The sequence below is a fragment of the Drosophila nasuta genome, chromosome 2L (assembly GCF_023558535.2).
Source record: "Drosophila nasuta strain 15112-1781.00 chromosome 2L, ASM2355853v1, whole genome shotgun sequence".
Lineage (NCBI taxonomy): Eukaryota > Metazoa > Arthropoda > Insecta > Diptera > Drosophilidae > Drosophila > Drosophila nasuta.
This window is the reverse complement of record NC_083455.1, coordinates 5,929,080-5,951,564: the sequence shown is the minus strand read 5'-3', so window position 1 is coordinate 5,951,564 and position 22,485 is coordinate 5,929,080. Positions and strand designations below refer to the sequence as shown.

At 37.6% G+C, this 22,485-nt stretch overlaps 1 protein-coding gene across 3 annotated transcripts in view; it reads left to right on the top strand.

Moving 5' to 3' along the window:
- Positions 1 to 6,232: 6,232 nt before the first annotated feature.
- Positions 6,233 to 22,485, top strand: part of LOC132798665 (laminin subunit alpha-1) — an 83,767-nt gene continuing 67,514 nt past the window's right edge. For all 3 annotated transcript variants that reach the window (XM_060810606.1, XM_060810604.1, XM_060810607.1), the window contains exon 1: positions 6,233 to 7,507. In XM_060810606.1, the coding sequence (XP_060666589.1) occupies positions 7,054 to 7,507 (454 nt within the window). In that variant the 5' untranslated portion in view covers positions 6,233 to 7,053. The remainder of the gene's footprint in view (positions 7,508 to 22,485) is intronic.

Below are 22,485 nucleotides of genomic sequence, written 5' to 3'. Positions count from 1 at the left end.
CTACGCCCATTTCATATTTCATAATGTTGCGATGTGGCGGCGAGTTAAACAATACGCTTAATCATTGCCAGGGAAAAGTGACACTGGGGGGGAGCATTGTAATTGCGCATGCGCGACATGCTTCAACGGCAGAGTCGGCGGCCTCTTCATAAGCAAAATGTATCGTGTACTCGTATTAAAACATATATCATGCCTTCTACGCGCACTGCATTGATTGCAAATGTCCGTCTCACAGCTTGAGTATCTTGTTCGGTCTGTGGGTGACCTACTAAACGCCTTTACTTGACCCCTTTGCCCGTCTTCACTTCAATGCCAGACTCTGATTGTGACTCTGTCTCTCCCGTCACGCAATGTTGCTCCGTTCTGGGCGTGCTTCAGCATTTCCCTTTCATTTGACTTCGCAGTCACCATGCAGAACTCACGATAGACAGCACAAAAGTTATACTCAGGGTGCGCTAATTTCAGTGATTAGATAATAATACGATCTGGCCAAATTATGGATCGTGGGTGATCGACCACACAAACAACTTGAATCAAAAGAATTAATTGAAGATGCAGAAAATTTAAAGACCTGAATGCTCATATGTATGTTATGTACAATTTCGCTATCAACAGATTCTAATCGAGATGTACCTTGGGCATTTTTGCAATGAATAAAGAAAGCCCACAAATAAAAGTGTTCGTTAGTCATATCTGAAACAATTAAGAAAACTACAGTCGAGTGGTCTCGACTGTGAGATACCCCCTACTCATTTGGAATACAAGCAATACATTATTCTTAAAATAAACCAAAACGATATGCCACTAATATACTAAAAACATGTCAAATGGTATATTTGGTATATTACTATAGTAATGCATTAAAAATTTACCATAGAGTGTAAAATATACCAAATTGTCAGCCAAAGTAACTACGACTCTTAGTGGGTAGTTAATAACTTCGACAATTTTTTTCGAATGTAGTACTTCAGCGATATAGGTATATTTCAGTATTGTTATGGTATATTGGTTAGTATATTTTAAGGATCATAGTGCACTGTTTTGCACTTAAGCAATCGGTTCAATATACAAAACCCTCTCTAAAGTATAAAGATAATAAAGTATCATATAACTCAAATAATCTGTAACTCAATTTTATTTGGTAAGTCAAATATAAAATGCTGCTCACATATGAACCCTTTTGGTAACAGATGCGCAATGTTTAATTAAATTACAGAAAGTAACGCCTCCAAACTATTGATGCCACTCTGATTACAATCTTCTTGACCGGTTTGCTATGGGCCATTAATGTATTTAAAGCCCAGTTATTTCTATGTGGAACTAAGCGTAGCCACAATTATAACTTAATTTTACAACATTTTAAACGCTTTGAGGCGTAATCATATTAATTTATCGTAAAACTCTCTAATTAGTGGAGCATTCAAAGCGCCGCCTGATGCACAGCTGGTGGCTATAAAAAAAAACCGAGTCCCAGAACAAAAAGGCGTTACTACAAATTTTCCAGTGTCAAAAATCAAAATGCGATGCATGACACTTAAAAGGTCATAAACTTGTCCGAACCCCTTTCAGAATGACCGTCAACAGGGCTCTTGAGTTCTGTTTGTTGAACTGAAAAATTAGTAAACACATTTCATTCCCATAGGGTGGTCGTGATTGTGGTCGACTCAAGAACCTTTTCACTTTGCCCCCTCACCAAAGAAAAACAACACTTAATTATGAATTCTATATGCATAATTTTGTCATTTCAGAAGAACAAATTTTTGGGGCAGGTTGCGGCTGCGCATAAGAAGAGAAGTGAATTAAAGGAGTCGAAGATCTTGAAACGATCTGAAATCTCAACTATTCAGTATGCGTGGACATGTTGCATGAATACAAGTGTCTAGGCAAACAATTGGAATTGAGAGACTCATGTATCACGTATTTATGGAGCATGAAATAAAGTTAATTGGACATCAACTGGAATTCAGAGCGAAGATTGAACGTGTTATATAATCTCAACAATTCTGAGAATAATTTAAATTGATTTTTAACAGTTTGCGAGTGTACAAAATGTATTGTATAATATTTAAAAGAGTCTCATGAAATCTTTATTGAATTTTAAAAATTCTTTTCTAAGAAAAGCTACAGAGGTAAAAAGTATTCTAATAAAGTGCTCCAAACTTCGATTTCTGATACAAATATATCAAGTAGCTGTGACTAATGAAGTGATCACCATGAAAACCCCCCGAGAGAACTGTTTTTACCGCTAGCTCTGTGACCAAAAATACGAATGCATCATTAATCTTTCAAACTCCTTGGGCAATGCCATAAAAATATTTCCTGGAAACCCAAAAAACAAATGAACATTGCGAAGAGAGAAGTAACAAAAAAATGCAACCTTGTTAGCACTTGGAAGTCTGAGCTGTGCACTCGTTTCACCCACAAGAAACTTGCTACAATTTACATAACAAGACCAGTTCCCAAGGCGAGAGACAATCAGTGGCGCTAAAAAAAACTGAAAAAGAAAACCAGAGCCTGTCAACATGTAATCCATCAAACAACAGCGTTCAACATGTGAGGCAACAACTGGCTGGCAGTTGCAACAACTGTCCGAAGCATGCAACATATGTATGTACATACATAATGCTAGAAACAAACAGTTGAGAACTGGCAACTGGCAACTTGCGACTTGCGACTGGAAGACCCCATGGGCGATCGAAATCAATTTGGCGCTTTAACACACGAACGTGCCCCCATAGATGACACGCCCACCGCCTCTTTTTGTACAGCAACTGTGCAACTGTGCACCAGACCCACAGGAATTGGCAGTCTTGGAGATTGCGCCTCAGCTTGCACCTAACTCTAATTGGGCATAATTTAAATTCCGCTCGTGAGCGCCATGAATTGTATTTAACGTTTTGGCGCTTCCAAAGTTGGAGTCGATATCCATCCAGAGACTGTAAGACTCGATGGCATTGGCGGTAAATTTCATTTGATTTTATTTCGCTTTTTTTCTAACTTAGCTTTTTTTAGTTTCGGCTACCGCAAGGCGATTGCGACCAGAGAAACTTCCTTATTTGTTTGGCCAAGCAAAAAACTTCTTTTATTTTTGTTTTCTCTTTTTGGTTTCCTCCCAATTCTCGGCTCGGCTTAATTGGTTTTGCGCCTACAGAATCGTCGAGAAGTTAGATGCCTTAGTTTTGATTAGAAGGCGGCTATTAGAAAATTGAATACACGAGTTTGAGACTACTTAGATTCCATTCGAAAGTCGCAGTCTAAACATAGATTGTCATCTGGTAAAATGGTCATGAAAAATTACATCACTGTTTGCGAAGCAAAACGTGCACTATTCAGTGGGTCACGAAAGGTTTCAAGCAATTGAAGGTCTCTTGGTTTGCCAAATAATTAACCTCAACATTATTTTTGAACTGTTTTGCAATTATTACTAATTAAATTAGTATTTGCTATACAATTTTTAAGTCCAAAGGGTAAATAAAATAAGATAAATGATTTGACTATTTCGTATAGATTTTTATAAATTAACATCACTATATTCTATTAACATTGTAGTCTTTAAAATAATGTTGTAAATAGCATTTAATCTTAAATACACACTCGTCACACGTAAAAATACATAAATTTTTTATTTATTTTGTGCGTAATTTATTTGTCATATACTGTTTTCCAAATAAAAGGGGCGACCTAGGAAGTGGCCGATGCCGCAGACACAACAAAGCAAAGGACCCCCTTTGATATTTAAATTGCTAGGACTTTAGTTCGGGCTTTAAGGGATCGTTCCAAGCCTTTGCTTTTTGATTATCACGGATTTAATCGAAATCAAAAGCCAGACCATATAGCATCTGGATTTTACTACGAGGAGCAATTGGTGTTTGCCGTAAGATTTAACTTATTTATTAGATTTACTTATTTATTGTATTAAAATAATATACGAAATATTTAATATATGTTACGATAATATTTTAATTTGATTATTTAGAAAACTCACTAACAATTACTTACCTAAAACTAAATGACAATGCCTATGCCTTGAGGAGGCTCTCTAATAGCCTGAAATACCATTGCCTACAGGAAGTTGTCACACTCCATCAAGACGAGATTCTAACTCTATTCACGTTGCAGCCGGGCATTCCGAGAAACAGAAACTCCTTTGCTGCTGCGATGCCAAGGCCAAACGTGTCTCTCTCTCGCTGTCTTTGGCACTTGCGCCAACAATTTGTAAGCCATCATTTCAATTAAGTCGCATAAATCACAGAGAAATCAGCAGCATCATCATCATCATTATGGTCATCATCGTCCTCGTTATCCTCAAGTACAGAGAGCACTTAAACAGGCACTGGGCATGCGCACAACCTACGCAACCTCAAGGTAACCGCGGAGAGAACCTTTTCTCAACTCGTTCGAGTTCATTTCATTTGGTAAACGAACCAATTTAAACGGCGCATCGGCATCGGCAGCCTGCAGATGATCAAGAAGACGACGAACGCGAAGAATACGGAGACAAAGGGCCGACAGACTTAATCCTTGTCATGACCGATACCCTAGAGGGAGAAGGAGAGACAGAGACGCCTGGCAATTGCAGCAGCTCGTGAAACTGCTGTTTCACGCTTCGACAAATGCCCTTTGTGCTCTGTGAGGAGTTGCAACAAATTGCGGCAGATACTTCTCGTCTTGCCTCTCAACATGTTGAACTTATTAGGCGCAGCATTTCGACAACGAGGTACGAGTATATTTATGTAACTGCCACGAATTGAGTTGCAAATAGCCAGCGGGGCAACTTAAAACGTGCGCCATTGCAACTGAGTGGCTTAAGTCTCTTTCAGATACTTCTACATGGATTTCAGCACAGCATCCCGAAGGCGGCGTTAAGTATCCGCCATTCGTTGCGGATCCATCACCTGCTGCGTTGCCGCGTAAAAAAAAAACACGAGCACAACAAAAGCACCGCAAGGATAATCAGGAATGACCCTTGGCCGGTGCTCAGAGTGTTTTGTCGGTCTGTTTGTTATGTTTTTCTCTTGGCCCTAACTTGCAACTGTCAAAATGAATTTCAAGACAAACAATAAAGTGTAAAATGTGAGACAACAATGACAGGAGGCTCAAGGTGCGGGAGGTCATAACAAAATGTTTTTCTTTCGCGCACCGGAAAATCCCATTGAACCCAATACGCATGTGTATCTTTGAAGTACCTGTAAAGTCACTCGGCAACAGGTAAACAGGCATTCTAACTAAAACGTCGGCATGAGAGAACTCAGCTGAGCGATAACCTAGAGCGAGCCAAAAGAGTATTAAATCATTTGTGGAACACAAGTTTAACTATAAAATTTTATAATATAGATTCTTTCGGAAAACTGAAGGTGATCTTAAGAAGATTCCTTTTCAATTTTTTTTACTTCAATTTTGAAGAAAGTAATAAGAGTTCGTTAAATGAAACCTTCGTTTTGTTTGCATTAAATTCTCGAAAATAAATTCTCTCTGCATCGAGAGATCTTTAATAAGGATAAATTCTAAGGAATGTCTGTAATTGCATCACAAACAACACGAAGGAATCGAAACAGCAATACGTTCCACAAACTCAAACAACACAATTACATTCCAGCTTGCACTCAGCACAGAACATTTGGCTTTTTTTCGGCTAAAGTTATAATATTATGTTAATGGTGCAAACATCTTTAAAGATTTACCATGCTGCTCAAAGAAAATATAAATAATAAATAAAAATAATTCAGATCTGCAAAATAATGTTTAAAATAAACAAAATAAAATAATAATGATAAATATATTTTGAAGTCGGAAGATCAAATTTAACAAATAAGAATATAATTAGTACATATTAATCATTAAACAAAAATGAGTATACTTACATATTTAACAAATAAGAATATAATTAGTACATATTAATCATTAAACTAAAATGAGTATACTTACATATTTTAATGGTTCATTAAATTAACAATTTAATAAGAACACAATTAACAAAGGCATGTCTGAAATAAATTGAATGAAATATAAATAAGAGATGCATTTTGTAACTAGCATAAAGACAAAATGAGATAATTTGAAGGATCATAATGTATTTTACTGCATTTTTATTCAACACGCAATCACATATTTGTTTCTTGTTATAATTTAGCCGTTTTTTGTACACTAACTCACAAGTTGGCATCACTGAGTGCAACGAACAGGCAGCACGATCGTCAAGCCGGCACGAGCGTTCGCATCAGTTTCGATTTGACGGTCGTTTGTGTAGGACGTAGATCTCGCTCAAAGACCGAAGCGAAGAGATCGTTGAGTGTTCGTTCGTTCGTTCGTTTTGTGATCGGTTCGTCTCGGTTAAAGAAAACATCTCGTTCTTGTTGTTGATACTGTGGTGCGTGTTTATATTCTTCTTATGGTTTTTTATTCTATTCTGTGATAAATAAGCGTGTCATAAAAATTAGCTCTTGCAGTGATAATGCAGTGCCAATAAATAAATGCGAAATTGCTTTATGCAACGCCACAGATCGTCTTTATATATATGTACATCTGTCTGTCTATATGTATTGATATCATTATTTTTTGCTTCTTTTGCGTCGAGGATATACGAAAATAGCCAGAGAAAAAAATTTGTCGCTGTCGCCGTGCAGGGAAGTGCGAAATGTGCGTGAAACGAAAATAAAATTAAATAGCGCAAAAATTGCAGCAAATAAAAAAAGAGGCGAAAATAAAAGATTGAAATGTTTTTAAATACATATAGAAAGTTGAGTTTGCAATAGAATTTGCATACCAAGTCAAATAGAGTGCCAAAGGAAATGTGTAAAGAAATAAAATAAAATACAAAATCAGACAAACGTCGCGTCATCGTCTGACAAGCGGAAATTGTGAAGAAAATACAAAAAAAAAGAGAATTACAGAAATAAAAAGCATTAAAATTATGAATGAAAATTCTTGGAAGTGGGCTGTGTGAGTGCGCGATCATTTTGATATAAAAGAAATAATTAAAGTTCCCAAGTTCAAAGTCAAGTCGTTAAAATGCGCATTTGAGTTGAGTTACAGCATTTGTTGTTTTGAGTCACAATGAAAACCAGAAAGTTCTACAATTGCCTTCTCTTCTGCCTTCTGCTGATCCTGTTGATGGCCATCGATGGCCATTGCAGACGGCAGGGACGTCAGGGCAAGACCAAGGCACAGACGAAGCGTCTTCAGATCTTCTCACCTGCACAACTGCTCAAGGAATACAATTCCAGCGATAGCTATGCAGCCTCCTCCACAATGGATGTGCTCGATGAGAACATTATGTCCTGGACAGGAGTTAGGATAAAGGAACAGAAACCGACGACGACGACGGTGAAATTACAAAATCCTCGCCGTCGCAAAACTAAAAGTGGCCTCCTCATCGAAAGTAACATTGCCGAGGAGCAAATGACAACAACTTCCGCAGAGTTTGGCTCCAGATCTGGCAAGAAATCCGCACAGCAGCGACGTCGCAATGGACGCCTCCAAAGACCCAACAGCAAATCGAATGCGAATGGTAAGTCAAAGCCTCCTCTTTAACTTCTTTCCTCTTAGCTATCAGGGGTCTAATGCCCAGCTTGGAATTGCATACTAAATATGGCTTTGATCGATTGTTGCGCCTCAAAGAAGTCGATCGTTGTTCGGCTTCCTTGTTGGTGTTGTTCTTGTTCTTATTCTTATTCTTGTTGTTGATGTTGCTCTTCTCGTTGTCGTGTCCAACGTGTCTTGCGTCCATATTTGGGCGCTCAAGTTGAAAGAACTTTCATGTGAAAGTTGTGACAGGAGGAAGAGATTTTTTTCTACTTATTTATTTTTTCTTAGCTTTTTTTTTGTAATTCTATACATTATTACGTGAGAGGTCCAGTTATGGGCCAGCTATGTTGTCGTTGCCTTTGTCGTTGTCGCTGTCTTGGCTCCAGTTGTGGTTCTTTGCTTGCTCAGCATTTGCTCTGCGTCTTTGTCTTCTGCTGCAGCTGTGTTGTGAACTTTGCCTATTAAGCGTGCGATCTGCATAGTTGTTTAGCTGCTTAACGCACCAACAACTTTACAGATAAATTTCATTCCAAATGAAGAAAAAGTTTTATCATTAAACTTTGACATCAACAAAATAGATAATTTCATAAGACAATGATGAGCGATTTATAAACTATTTTAAAATTGTATTTAATTTCTTCTTAATAAAAATAGTTATTGAAATTGATGACAGTTTTTCAGTGTACCCAAACAATATCCCAATATTTTCTGTCAACACAAATTATTGTATTGTTTTCAATAATTGCTCAACAATTGAACCCATTGAAAGTAAAGGCCTAACACGATAACCCAACAAATGCACAAACCGAAAACCCAAAAGAAAAGCAAATCGAAAACAATTTAGAATGTGCAGCACTTAACCGATATAACATCTGTGTATGTTTGTATGTGTGTGTGGATGTTTGACAGTCTTTGAGACGCACATATGACCCCAAACTAAGAGCACACCAAAACAACTGAGAACAACAATAGCGCCAGGCTCTCGTCTCAAGCCTCAACTACCTACTCTAGGTCTAGTTCTAGTAATTGTGGTCGAGCCTAAAGAAGATGCCGTAACAACAAACTAACAGCAACAGCAACAACAACGACAACAACAACGACAACTACAACAGCAAGAACAATGCACACAATGGCCAATTGTTGAGCATTTAGAAAACCCTCTTGAGCATATAATAGATGGGCCAACTGGGACTGAGACTGCGTGAGTTGTCGTTACTCGTAGTTCGTATCTCGGAATATGTCAGACAGGAACCGCAACACGCGCTAATAGGAACATGTGTTCAACTCATAGTTCAGTTTAGTTCGGTTAGGTGTTGACCAGAAGAATTCCGGTGCACATATGGCAAAGTCTGTGGTAGGGTTATAGAATTTCAATCTGGACGTGTTGCACTTTTCAGCCCCCGCCTCCGATGCTGTTCATAAAAATTAAGTGGCTTATCGTGTTGTCTACTGGCAACGCCGAATCGTTTAAATTCGTTATGCCCTAAACCAATTTCTCGCTTGAATATGCATTCTTCGGGCTCTCAAGACACATGCTTATGACTTGCTAATAGATGGGCCTTAAAACGATGAAGCTTCTTACAAAGTTGCGTGTCGATATGTTTAGGAGATGATAATTTGAGGACAGAGAGCTTTTATGATAATCGCTGGTTAATTCTGACGAATGTCGATAGCTTTGCTACCAAAACATGATTGACCTAGTCTGATAGGGTTTAGACCAAGAGCTGTTCTCTTCAAAGAATTAAATTTTAGTACTCATTTTTAAACGATCTGTATCTGTGGCAATGATTATTATGATCAATGATCTATGAATTTCAAGACTTAACATACTAGTCTAAAGTCACTTTTTGATATATAAAACAAAATTTAAATGTGTTTCTAAAATATATTTTTGAAACTTTAAAACTGTCCCTATGCTGCGATCTCTGTAAAATGCAAACGTATTTAATGAGGAAACAAATATATACAATTAAATTCAAAAATATTAAAAACATTATTTTCTCTTCACTTTTGTTAACCTAACGAAGTTATTTCAACTGTATGTCCAACCTCCTTCACATAATTGAGAAACAAAGCAGTAGAATGATTTAATTGATACCAGTCCAGTTCCATTATTATTCATTAATAAATATACACCCAATTTACAGTGTAAACTAGACTCTCAAATAAAGCGTTTTTTAAGTCAAATTGAATTGCTGCAGGAAACAACTTTCGAGCAAGTCATTGAAAATGAGTCTTTTAAACGGTTGCTGTAATCATTGCAAATCAAATGCATCAAGCAGTTAAGTTAATCAGTCAATTGTAAATAGATTCAGCGAAATTGTTGAGTGCAATTCAAGTCTTGGCAAAGTCAAGTGGGCTGCTTTGGGCGATGTGTGAGACAGCGAGACATAAATGCGAATTGATAGAGCAAATTATTTGCGATTAAACGGCGTGTTGACTGTTTATAAAGCCAAACAGCGAATTCAACAGCTAATGGCATTAATTGATTGATGACTTGTTTAGATTAGATGGAGAAAACGAAAGTTCGTGAGCGCTCGAAATGGGTCACCAAACGAGCTACAAGCGAAGAGATAGATTCCTATACCGATACCGATACAGATACAGATACATTTACTGAAAGCTACAATGGCTACTGAATGATTGAGCCACGCCGACGTCGCTGCATTTCCGTTGTTTCTGTTGTTGTTGTGTGTTAAGCCATGCCTAATCAACACACACGCATGCACACTTTAAGAGCTCATTAGTTGCTTCGGCGTGGTTATAGATTCTTATATACATCCCGCGATTCCATAAGTCATGGCCAACCTCTCTCTCTCTCCTATCTAAAAGATATTTACACAATCCATGCTGGAAAGCTGTTGTTGCTGCTGCTGCTGCTTTTGCTGTTTGTGCATCGGCAAACTGTTTGGAGAATGCATTCTTCATTGATTTTTAACGCGGCTTTTTTTTTTGTTTGCTTCTTGTTAACTGCATTACACAATGCATCCAGCATAACATTCAACATACGAGTTATAGACAGTCAGCACTCCGTAGTGCTGGAAATTTAGATTTGTGGGAAAAAATGCCGCAGATCTCCAACTGTTTCCCTTTGCCACTCGCCACTCACAACTCGCCACTCACCACTCGCAACTCGCCACTTGCCTCTTGCTAGCTGTCATTGACTTTTATTTGTTTTTAATTTTTTATTGACATGTGAAGTTGTAGAAGTTTAGTGAACTTTACTGTTGGTTTTCTATTGCCTTTTATGCTTAATCTTCGTCTGCAAAGCGTGAAAAGCAAAAGTTGCTGTTGCTTTTGATTTTTAGTGTTATCATTTTATTGAGAAATTGTTTTCTACAAATGCACCGGTCCAAAGCGATTCGTGGAAGCTAAAGTTGAAACTCTTAAGCAGTTTATTTATGAATGAGTAACAAAGATGGTAATGCTCAATGGGAACTGAAATATTGGTTAATATGAGTTGAAAACCAATCTCCGTGTTTAGATACATAATATAAATTAATTCTTGAAATGGATTACATATTTAGGTGCGATCAGAAACAAATTTTAGAAGTTATTTAGAAAAACTTTTGTATGGTAAAAAGCGACGGGTACTACTTAGTTGCTTTGGCTGAGAATCTGATGTATTTTGTACTCTATAGGTTTGTTTTTTATGTAGTATATGGTATATTGATATACCAAATATAATTTTCGATATATTTTAGTATTTTTGTGGTTGTCTTGCAAATGGGTAGCGGATATCTCACAAGCTAGACTTTCCTCCTTGTTTTAATGGATAAATTATTGTTTTTAAGATTTATCAATTTAAGGCAATTTGTTCAAAGTGCACAAAGCAAAGTGTTCGCAATTCTCTTGAACATTTAAAACTGTATTTTCAGATTTCGCAAAACCCTTGCAAAATAAACATTATCGTCGGATTCAATTCCAATTATTTTACATGGGCTATAAATATTGCTTATCCCCATTTTCTGTTGCATTTCACATGCAATTTGTGGTGCAGACCTTTGTTGTGATAATTTATTTAAATGCAATTTATAGATCATTCGGATTCATCTGCGATTCAAGCGAACACCTGGCCAGCACACCTGTCCATCTGTCTTTTGGTTGCGCTTGCTGAACGGAAGTGCATAATTCTGGAAGACAGCTGCCAGCCACGGCAATGTTGCATACACAGTTGCCAAAAGTAGATCAGAGAGGAAAAGATTTAATCAGTAGATGAACCAAAAAAAAATAAAGGATTTACAACTGTAATTTGGAATTTTATAAAATTTCTGGAATATCCCACAAGTTATATGATATGGGGGCGGTCTCAATTGGGGAAACACATGTCAAAACTCCACAAAAACAATAAACATCAGCAGCAAGATGATGATGATGATGATGACGACGAGGAAGAAGGAGATGAAGCAGCGGCAATTGGGAAACTCATTAAAAATAAACAAAAGCTGCGAGAACACAATGAAGTACAGAGTTCAGTTGAGTTCTGTTCGGTTATTGTTAGACACAGGGTTATTTGATACGGAAACCCAATACACATCCCATACAAATTGCGAGCGCGCTTTTGAAGTGAAGTTCCAATAAATAAACCACTTAAGAATATAAAACTAAAGGGCAAGCAGGCATTTAAAGTTTTATAGATCACACTCTCTAGCCATATATAATAAAAGTAAAATTGACTAGCAGATACCCTATTTTTAGCGCTCTCAAATCTATGCTAATAAAATTTTCATAAAAACACAAGCCGTAACTTTCATATTTCTCTCCAAGAAAACATGTTGTAAATATGTTGAAGACATTTTAAATTATCTGTTTTACCTTTATGTTCTTTTAGTATGCATAACAGGGTATAAAAAAACGAACAACATCAGAAAACGACATGTAAACATTTTGTTGGGCATTCATAAATACAAACACAGCGCAATTTGTAGTTGTAGTTGTAACATTTATAAACAAACAAAAGTCAAAAACACCAAGAAACGAAATAATCGAGTTACAGCTTCGCGCTGACCAAGAAGACGCCACAAAATGATCTATAGAAATGAGAAAAAAAAAGGAAAACTCCCAAAGTGGAACTCTACGTGGCGCTGTTTACATAAATAAGAACATCATTTTGGTTGGTTAGTCGGCTGGTTAGCAATAAACTTATGCTTAATTGCTGGCAGATATCTGATGGTTCCAGGCAGCTTTGAAGTGCCCCCAACTGGTATGCGTATTCATGCATCTCCAGGCAATAAATTAATGTTATAGACCAGCGTTTTGATAAGACATTGACGCCGCCAGTCAGACGGCGGAGTCATCCCTCCCCTTAGCTCCCTCCGCTCTCATTGACCCTCTCGCGCTGGCTTGGGCCACCGGAACATTTAACGGGTCAGCGGCTGTTGATGTGCAGCCCGTGGAAACAACAAATTCGTAGCTCGTTAGTGCAGACACTTGAGATAAGAGATGGAAATGCAATGCGCTCGCTGTGATTGAGGTTGATGCTTGCCGTAGCATCAGCCGCAGCAGCCGCAGCAGCAGTTCCAATAAATTCTCCCAGGCCCCACAAATTCTTGAAATTGGGTCAATGAAAGAGAGCATCAGTGCCACATGGTTTTGTAAACTACCAAATGTGCTGATAATGATCATAATGCACGTGAATTGAGACTAGATTGAGTAATCAATAAGGCAATCTCCATGGAATATGTTTTGAAGAAGGAGCCATAACATTCTCAGAAGTCGATTATCAACTATTCAAATATCTCGTGAGTATAAATGTGTAAGGGATGTTGGAGGATAAGAGCACTTGGGCACTCTCTTCAATTTTTCCATCACTATGAGGTATTATCTTTTATCTTTCACATGATAAAATAACAATATTTCATAAGAGCTAAATTTGTGCACTTCTTGTAAATTTCTTCCTTGATTGATAATGCATATGGAGCTAAAATTCGAGGATTGTTTATACTCCAAAATATATTCAATTGTTGCACTTCTAAATCTTCTTTCTGCCCTTTCTAGAACCCCAAGTAATCGCAGTTCTTCAACAGTTTACTTGTGTCTCATGCCATCCTTTTTATTTCAGCTATCAATGCTTGTGTTTGGCTCAACTTTTTTCTTATCTTGCACCTCAGTTCAGTTATCAACTCGCAACACTCATCAATGTCAGCGTCGTCGTGTAGCGCCTACATGTTTAACACTATCATGCTATAGTATTTCCTTTCGTATCTCTTCTTCTGCGGCGTCTTTATCGAGTCATTTGTCAATATTTAAGCTGATAAACGATCAGTGATCGAAAGCTACAACGACTGTCATTGAACTTCATTGATAAATGTCGTCTTGGCGACAGGTTTTTCTCGACTGCATTCCACCGAGAGTCGAGTCGAAGTGCCGAAAAGTATCGAGGTGCGATGCAATTGATAAGCTTAACACACAATCCATTCTCTTGCTGTGCAGCAGGCAAAGAACTTCTATATCATTCCCTATATCAGATTACACTCTTTAACCTGTTTTTTGTAACGAGCTCAAATCGTAGCAAATATTTTATTAACAGACCTTTCCATGTTCTCGCCTCGCACTTCTCATTTGCTGATGAAAATATTCTCGAATTCTGGGAAGGGAAACGCGTGCTTACAATTGCCCGGAAAATGCAGTTGTGAGAAATTTGGTGGGGCGAAAACACTTGAAAGTTCTGTATAAATATTTTGTAGAGGGCAAATCGCTGCTGTTGCTGTCAGAGACTAGCACTAATTATGCTTTATGTTTGGGTGCTGAAAGAAGATCTTCGAGTCGACAAATTGTTTATTTACCTTCAATCTGTGTGGTTGCTTCCCTTTGAGCATGCGATGAAAGCTGCATAAAAATGACTTGCAGTTGGAGATCTTCTTTCTTTCAATTTATCAGTCTAGTTGTTGGTGGAGCGGGGCAAAGTGTTGATATTAATTCGCGTAAATGCAGAGGATGTGATTTTAGTAGGGCATTTTACTCTTTGATCAGATTGCTGTGCAACATCTGGAGTTGCATTTGAATGTCGGAGTTCATAGAACATGTTTGAATCTTTTTGACTTCACACTTTGTCCACAATAAAGATTATGCTTTTTTATTGAAATGAGAATTTCGTTGTATAATTTCTTATACCCGCTAGCCATAGTGTAGAAAGATATTATTTTTTCAATAAATTAATTAGGTATATTTTAGGAATAATAATACTGTTGCTGGTATCTCACAGTAGATCACACTCTACTGTAGCTTTCTTACTTGTTTTTAGTTGTCCACAATTTGTATAAAGGTCAATGAATTTATTTTATTATATAAATTTATACTATGTATATCTTGTTTAGTAGTATAAATTCATGATAAAATTCTTTTAACTATTCTGTACTTAATTTTTTCTGCAGTCTTTAACAAATTATACATTATACATAATTTTTTGCTTTCTTTAAGAATGCTCAGAGGAATCTAAATTAAATCATTTTTATAGATCGAATTTGTTGTATATAATTCTTTATACTGCAAAGAGTTTAATGATGCGCATGATTTGAATAAAAGATGTATTATTTTCTTAGATCTGAAGTGCATTTATCACTTTCGCTGCTGTTGTTGTAAACTCGTAGTGAATCATCAATCAGAGACATATGACCTCGCTGACAACATTTTGTAACTCTAGTCTGCAACTTCACTTGCCTTTCTGTGTGTCTGCCTGTGTGTCTGTCAGCCCGCCTGTCTGTCTGACATTTGTACAAATGCGCCGACAATCGGCGACAACTTTTTCGCCAGTCTATTTTGAATACGCTGCCAATGTGGTTCCCCAAGGGGCAGAGAGTGTAAGGGGAGGGACTGGCAATGATGGAATTTCCATCAACATGCAGACGATGTACAGACTATTTACAAGCTGGAAGCAAATGCAAAAGCACAAGAGAGGCATACAGACAATCAGGCAGATAGGAAGCTAGGCAGACGGTAGTACGGGTAGATGGATTGGATGGATGAATGTACTCACTGACTGAGTGACTGACTGACTGACTGACTGACGGACAGATGATGAAGCGTGCCTTTACGCATGACTCACGCATCGGGTGCAGGAAAATTGAGTTGGGAGAAAATGAAATGAGAAATTTGCACAAAACTGAACTCAGCTGTTGAGCTGGAGTGTTATCGAGTTAACACGCCCCTCATGTGGGCGTTGACGCACACTTGTACAATGTTCACAGGAAAACATCACCAGGAAAACGCTCACAAAGTATTTCTATTAAAATGCTAAGCTGAAGATTAAGTAGGATCAACTCGACTAGCAGCCACTGTGTAAGCAGATTTAACATTAAATTTATTAGTAATAGCCTAAGAGCATATGCAAATATTTGCAAGCAACATTAACATCAAACAGCAGATGTTTATTTATTCAAAACAAGTTTAATCAAACTGTCCAAAATACTTGTAAAATATTGTACATTTAAATATCAACAGATTAATACAAACTAAATGCAATTAGACTCTCATAAGCAATTAGTACAGGGTATGGCAAGCTAAACTTGCTGTCAAATCACCAGAGAAATGCACGACAAAACAAATTGTCTACAGACACGCGGCGCAGACACGTTAAAAGCTCAAGAAGCTGGCAATGAGGCGGCTGCCAACAGACCAGAGATCAGGTTCAGCTTCAGCCGTAACAGCAACAGCAACAGCTTTAGTTTGAAGATACAGATACAGATACTCACAGCTGGAACCGAGAGTGTAGAGATGCTGCAGCTGTCGACTGCCGTTGGCGGCTTTTGCTTTCCTTTCCATTTTATGGCTGCGGCAGGGAGAGAGGGTCGGCGGCTTTTGACAGCTTCTCGAGATTTGTCTTTAAAAGGATTGAAACATTTGGGACTGCCATGATTAGTGTTCTAAATAACGCAACTGTCGCCTTGTCAGAGGCCAACACCAATCAATGAGGAATTGACACGCGACATGCAAAGTGATTCAGTTGGTTAACTGGAATTGATTCGGGATCACAGACTTTGGCCGACCATCTGATCCAATCCGATCTGATCCGTTTCGACGCTTGACAAATTGCTTAATTAATACGCCTTGAAGGCGATTTGTAATTGTTGCTATTGGAAACCTGTTGCCATTGTGACATCAAAAGCCAAAAAACCGACCAGTTTCTTTAATTAAAAAATCTGAGTTGAATACTTAAGTACTTTATGCACATGAATTGAAAATATTTCAATTTATTATGATGCAAAAAATTACGTCAATTTATGCGCAAATTTTGTTTACGAATTTGCTGTGGAATCCTTGGGAGTAGATTAACATTTCAAACATTATTAATGTGTGTTAATAATAAGGAAATAATTAAGATGTAAACCACAAAGTGGCTACCACAAGTAAAATGTTATTAACGGCTAAATGAACTTTGGGAGTAATTCAAGTCAAAAGAGTAAAATAAGTTACCAAATAAGATGATTTCATAGAAAATTGTTAGGAGATGGGTACAAAAAAAAATACAATAATAAATAACATTAATCTTGTACTCTTAGATGCATGATTTCATTAATTTATAAAACGAATTGCGATAGTCATTAGTAATTGTGAACAAAGTGTTTATCCACGGCAAAGCCACCCATAGCTAAACAGTTACAAAAGTCATTTAGAGATGGAAATCTTTAATGTGGCAAAGACCAAGTTGATCTCAGCTTGCTGTCAACTTATTCAATAAAGCGTTAATTGCTAATCAAAAGCAGCATTTTTGTGACGCGACAGGATAAGCGCTTATCAAATTGCATTGATTATATAGTATAGTAAGTATGCAGTTGGCTGATAACTGGTTAGCTTACTTGCTTAGTTCGATGAGGCGATAAAAATTTGTAAATGGAAAACAAACCAGGCAAGAGATACGCATCATCATCGTCGTCATCACGATCGTTACAACCATAAGCATCGTGATCGTCGTCGTTGTTGTTGTTGTTGTTTGGCGACATCAACGTAAACAAGCAAATTAACGCAATTTTCTTTCGATGCATCGACAATTAACCAGCGACAGCTGACAACTATTACGGATTGCATATGCCATAAAAACACAATGCAATACAAAACATTGTCGAAGACTATGAAACAAAAAGGCCAAAACAGCCAAGACACACCGACTGTTGGCCACATCTGGCGGCGCCATCAAATGGCCAATGCAACTCGACTGCGGCGCCTGAAGCATTCGTGGGTTGACTCTGGTGATTTTTGTCTCCTCCGGCGGCGCCTTTTTACAGCCAAAACTAACACGCTGGCGCGTACGTACTAATTAAATAGTTTACAAGTCAACTTGATTGCACCGGAGGTGGTGCCTCCAAGAGTTACATAGCTGCCAGCCAACTATTTTGACCAAAGTTTGTCTAGGCCTGAAGATTTTATATAAGCCAGCTTCAACATTCAACATATATCCTCGAAGTATTGCCAAAAGGGGTGTGACCAAGATGTAAAATTTCATTTTAATGACTATTTAGTCCGACTTGCAATTTTAAAAAGAATTTAAAAAGTAATGGCATGAGTTGTTTTTAGATGTGCAGTCGATTTATGATTTAAAAGATTTAAATATTTGTTAATTAAACTACAAATAAACACTATTAGAGCGTGCCTTTCAGTCAATAACTCCCACTGAGACCAAATTTACAGGTTTAACTTTGGGGCGGATCGAAACGCTTTTATAAACTTGTTCCAGGCAGCAAAAAAAAAACTCTTTAAGTTTTATGTCTATTGCAAATGATTTGTTTATTGCTGATCGTGTACAGCATGTGCCATTAATGGCTGTCATTTGGATTACCCGCAGATTTTCAAGCTGACCGAGCGACCCACTTAAATGTTGACTTACCTCCTCTTAGCCAGAGCTGCCAACTCGTTAAAATCCACTAAAGTTTGATCATGCTCGTAAATGTAATGTTTTTATTGGCATCTGCAATTGATTTGTTCGCAAAGTTGAGTGGTAAAAAAAAATGGAAGAGTTAAAGCTATTCTCTCGATCAATTTTCACCAATAAAAGTCAGGCATCAAGGCAATAAAACCTTCTTCAAAATTTTCAATATTCACCAATGCAAATTAAAATTTAAGTTTTTAGAGAAACAAAAAAAAAACAAAAATATGCTTGTGAGGTTGTAGAAAATCAGTTCAATAACAAATTAAAATAAAATAAGAAACATCAGTGCAGTAACAAATGAAAATTAAAATAAAGATGTTATTAGCTAATTTAATGTATGAAATCCGTATTTTTCGACTATTTCTCTGATGATTTGTGATAAAAGTATTTCTTAAAATATTTAAAGTAATATACAAATAGTAATGTAACAAAATAAATGTATGTATTTCAAAATGAATTCCATTTGCTGCGAACTGCAAAATTTCTTGTATGGAAATTCCTGCAGTACAGAGTAGTCTGTTCAAGTCTGCTCATATAAGATTAACTTTGCAGTCTGCAGTCTAGACGATGTCGTCGACTTCCCCAACTCCCTGTTAGATCCCAGCTAAGTTGTCTTCCCGTTTGCTGATGGGCTGACTCAGAGTTTATAAATTTAATTATGACATTATTATGCGAGGCTCGCACACGACCACAAAAAAAAAAGAAATGAAAAACACAAAAAGTGCACAAGGCAAGCGCATTTATTAATAAAAAGTGACAGCTCATGACAAATTAACAGCTAAAAAGAGTGAGCCCAAAATAACATAACATAACATAACCAACGCAATGGACTGTGGGCGATTTTTGTGACTTGCGACTCGTGGCTAAGCTGAGAGATATATCAGATATCCAATATCAAAGTCTTAAGCTTGCCCAAAACTCACTGAGACGTAAGTAATGAGTGTTGATATACGCTACGCTGAAGGAGGCCCAAAAACTGCGCGCATGTGCATGGGGCTGGGCCAGTGTTGGTCAACGCAAGTAAATATTTGTCAGTGGTCCGAAACGACTTTGCTGCAAATGCATTTCAAGTGATTGGCAAACACGAAAAAAAGCTAAATCTTAAGAGTGCATATAGAAAAGCATTTGGATAATGGACATTTCGACGCCTTTTCGTGCACTTAATGAATGAACGGGGCCGACAAAAGCGATCGCAATTGTTCGATAAAAGGTTTTTTGGGGGCCTCATAAATCGTGATAATTATCGCGGCAAGTGCAGTTGCGCTCTATGAGTATGGCCGAAAAGTATCGAATCACCAGCGAAATGTATATTCGTGATGTTGTGCCACTTATTAAATTATTAAATGAACCGCTAACCGAACAGAGATCTTTGAAGATTTCCTCGCCAATGCCTCGCTTTCAGCTTCAACTTATTTCGCTTGCCAGTAGCTTACACAATTTCGATCGCAGATTAGATAAAAACTCAAGTGCTTTTGGCGCTCAAGCGAAACAAGTCGCTTAATTAACAGAGGTGACGACTGACAGACTCGGAAGACTCTGGAGACCGGAATACCAGAGACCGAATGCACCAAAGCAGTGCAAAGAGTTGACAGTCAGTTTGGCTTGGTTCCTCAAGACTTTATGTCAACGTAGGCGCTTCTACAAAATGAGTTAATTTATGTTCGCCGTAAAAAAAAGTGATCAAGGTGAGACTTGTTTTGTTGGGATGTCACAAAATTGCATTCTGAAGGTGTTAAAAGCATACAAGTTTGAATATTTGAGATACAATATTAATTCCTTCTAAGTTCAATTAATAAACAAAGGGTATTTTATTTTCAGAGATTAAAAGAAACACAAAACATAGAGTCGAACTTTATAAGTTAATAATTAACTGTAGATTAGTTTATAAACTTTTTTTGTTTGAAACGTATTAATTGCTGTCATATTTTAATGTATTGAGTAACTACTACAGTAGTCAATCAAAGTTAGTTCTTATTTAGTAGACAATGCAGCATAAATACAGATTTCTGTTAATTTATTATTTTGCCTTTACACCTAAGACCTGTTCTTTCTCATTCAAATTGACATTCAGTTAACTAGACAATTATAGCTGAAACTTATCTTATATCTCTAAGAAATATCATGGATTTTTTTCCTGTAGTATCTTAACTCTTAGCACACCCAATATTCAAATGCCGAAACTATCTTCTCATGACCCACATATTGCTTTGAATTTCCCCTAAAATACTTAAGCCCAAGAACAAACGAAATCGCACAGCTCAATTAATTTACTTTATATAAAGTTAAAACATTGTGTGAACATAAATCTATTGAACGTATGTTCTCACACCTCCATTATTGGAGTAGCCACCCAATGTGCAATGCACAGCACTTGAATTAGTCTCGCTGTCTTTGGTCAACTCCCTCGACTCGAAAGCCAGAATGTGGCAGCTTGATTGTGTTGTGAGTCATCAAAACAACACCAAGTGGCAGCTACCAGTCTTCAATACCAAATCAAGCATTACTTGCATAACCCAAGCCAAAGTCATCGACCATCGTCATCATCATCGTTATTACGTTGCTGATCATCATCACTGCGCTGGCATGCATAAATATTTTTTTAAAGCACAACTTGAGCTTCAGGTTGAGGTTGGGGAAAAGAGGGAAGCGCTGCATCTTGGGGACCACTTGAGCCACAGCGCTGTCAGAACGCCGGTAGCTGCCATGTGTGTGTGTGTGTTTGTGAATAGTCGACGTGCTGGACATGTGTGTGCTTCTCACTAGTTCTCATTGTCGAAACCCGTCGTCTTCTTCGTCGACGGTTTGCAGGCAGCTTTTCTGAAGCACCCACCGACGGTTAACGGGCAATGTGCAGCATCCACTTTTGGAGACGTTCCCGGTACGGCTTTCAAGTCACTTGTTGCTGTTGTTGTTGTCGCTGTCGCTGTCGTGGTTTGCAGTGGTGCGCTGATGCATGTCCAAACATCCTCAGTTCTGGTCAGTTTGATGCTTATGTTGTTCGTTCTTGGTTCTTGGTTCTTGGCTCTCCAGTCTCTACGTTCTACGTTCCTTCATTTTATTTCTTTTCTTGGAAATGCGTTTGTCGCCTTGTCCGTCCGTTTGTCCATCGTCGGTTTGCCGTCTTGTTTGTCAGTTTTGTTTATTTGTTTACCCGTTTTGTTTATTTTCAATAAATATTTGACATTTGTCTAGGCATTTTCCCGAGCCCCCCCCCTCAGCCATTCGACCGTTTGGCGGCCAACACGGCGCAGGTACATTAATTTTTCAAGTAGTATCGCAACCTACCAAACCCGCCCATTCTAGCATCTCGTCTCTGCCACCTGCCACAAGTCCCAGCAGAGTTTTGTAAGCTCGCTGCTGCAATCTGCTTAGTCAACTTGATGCATTTTTAAAGCCTCTCCTTTGTGGCACCCATCCTCAATGCGGATGTTTGATTTGAACTTTTTGTTCCACTACACATTTGGTTGCGAAAAATTTGTTCATGGAAACTGTGTGACATTCCCAGCTGAGTGTTGAATTTATCGCTTTACTTCACTTGCAATCGGTTCGAAATGCTAAGCAAGTGTCTTTAAATATTTCACAAACTTTGCATAAGTGGTAAAGTAAATTCTAAAAGTTATGCAATTGTGCATATGTAATATATTACAAAAGATGTGTTGGGTAATAGCCACAACTTGACGGTGTCAACGACTTCTATTTGTAACACATTTTCAGCACTTCCTGTTGCCAGTAACATTCTAGTTCAAGAATTGAAAAATTAAAGAGAACTACTGCTAAATATATTTTTGCAGTGAAATGTCGAATTGCACAGAAATATTTAATAAAAAACAAGTAAGAAAGTTACTGTAGAGTGTGCTCGACTGTGAAACACACGCTAACCATTTTGAACAAAAGTAAAACAGTTCGGTATTATCCTTAAAAAATACCAAAATATACCAGAACACAAAATTACTATAAAAATATACCAAGATGTACTTTTGGTATATTTATATACAGCAACGAAGACCCATAGTAAGTAGACAAACCCCATACTAAAGTATTTCCTAAATAAATTCTACAGTTTTTCTGATCGAATCCAAAATCTCAAAAATCATAAATAC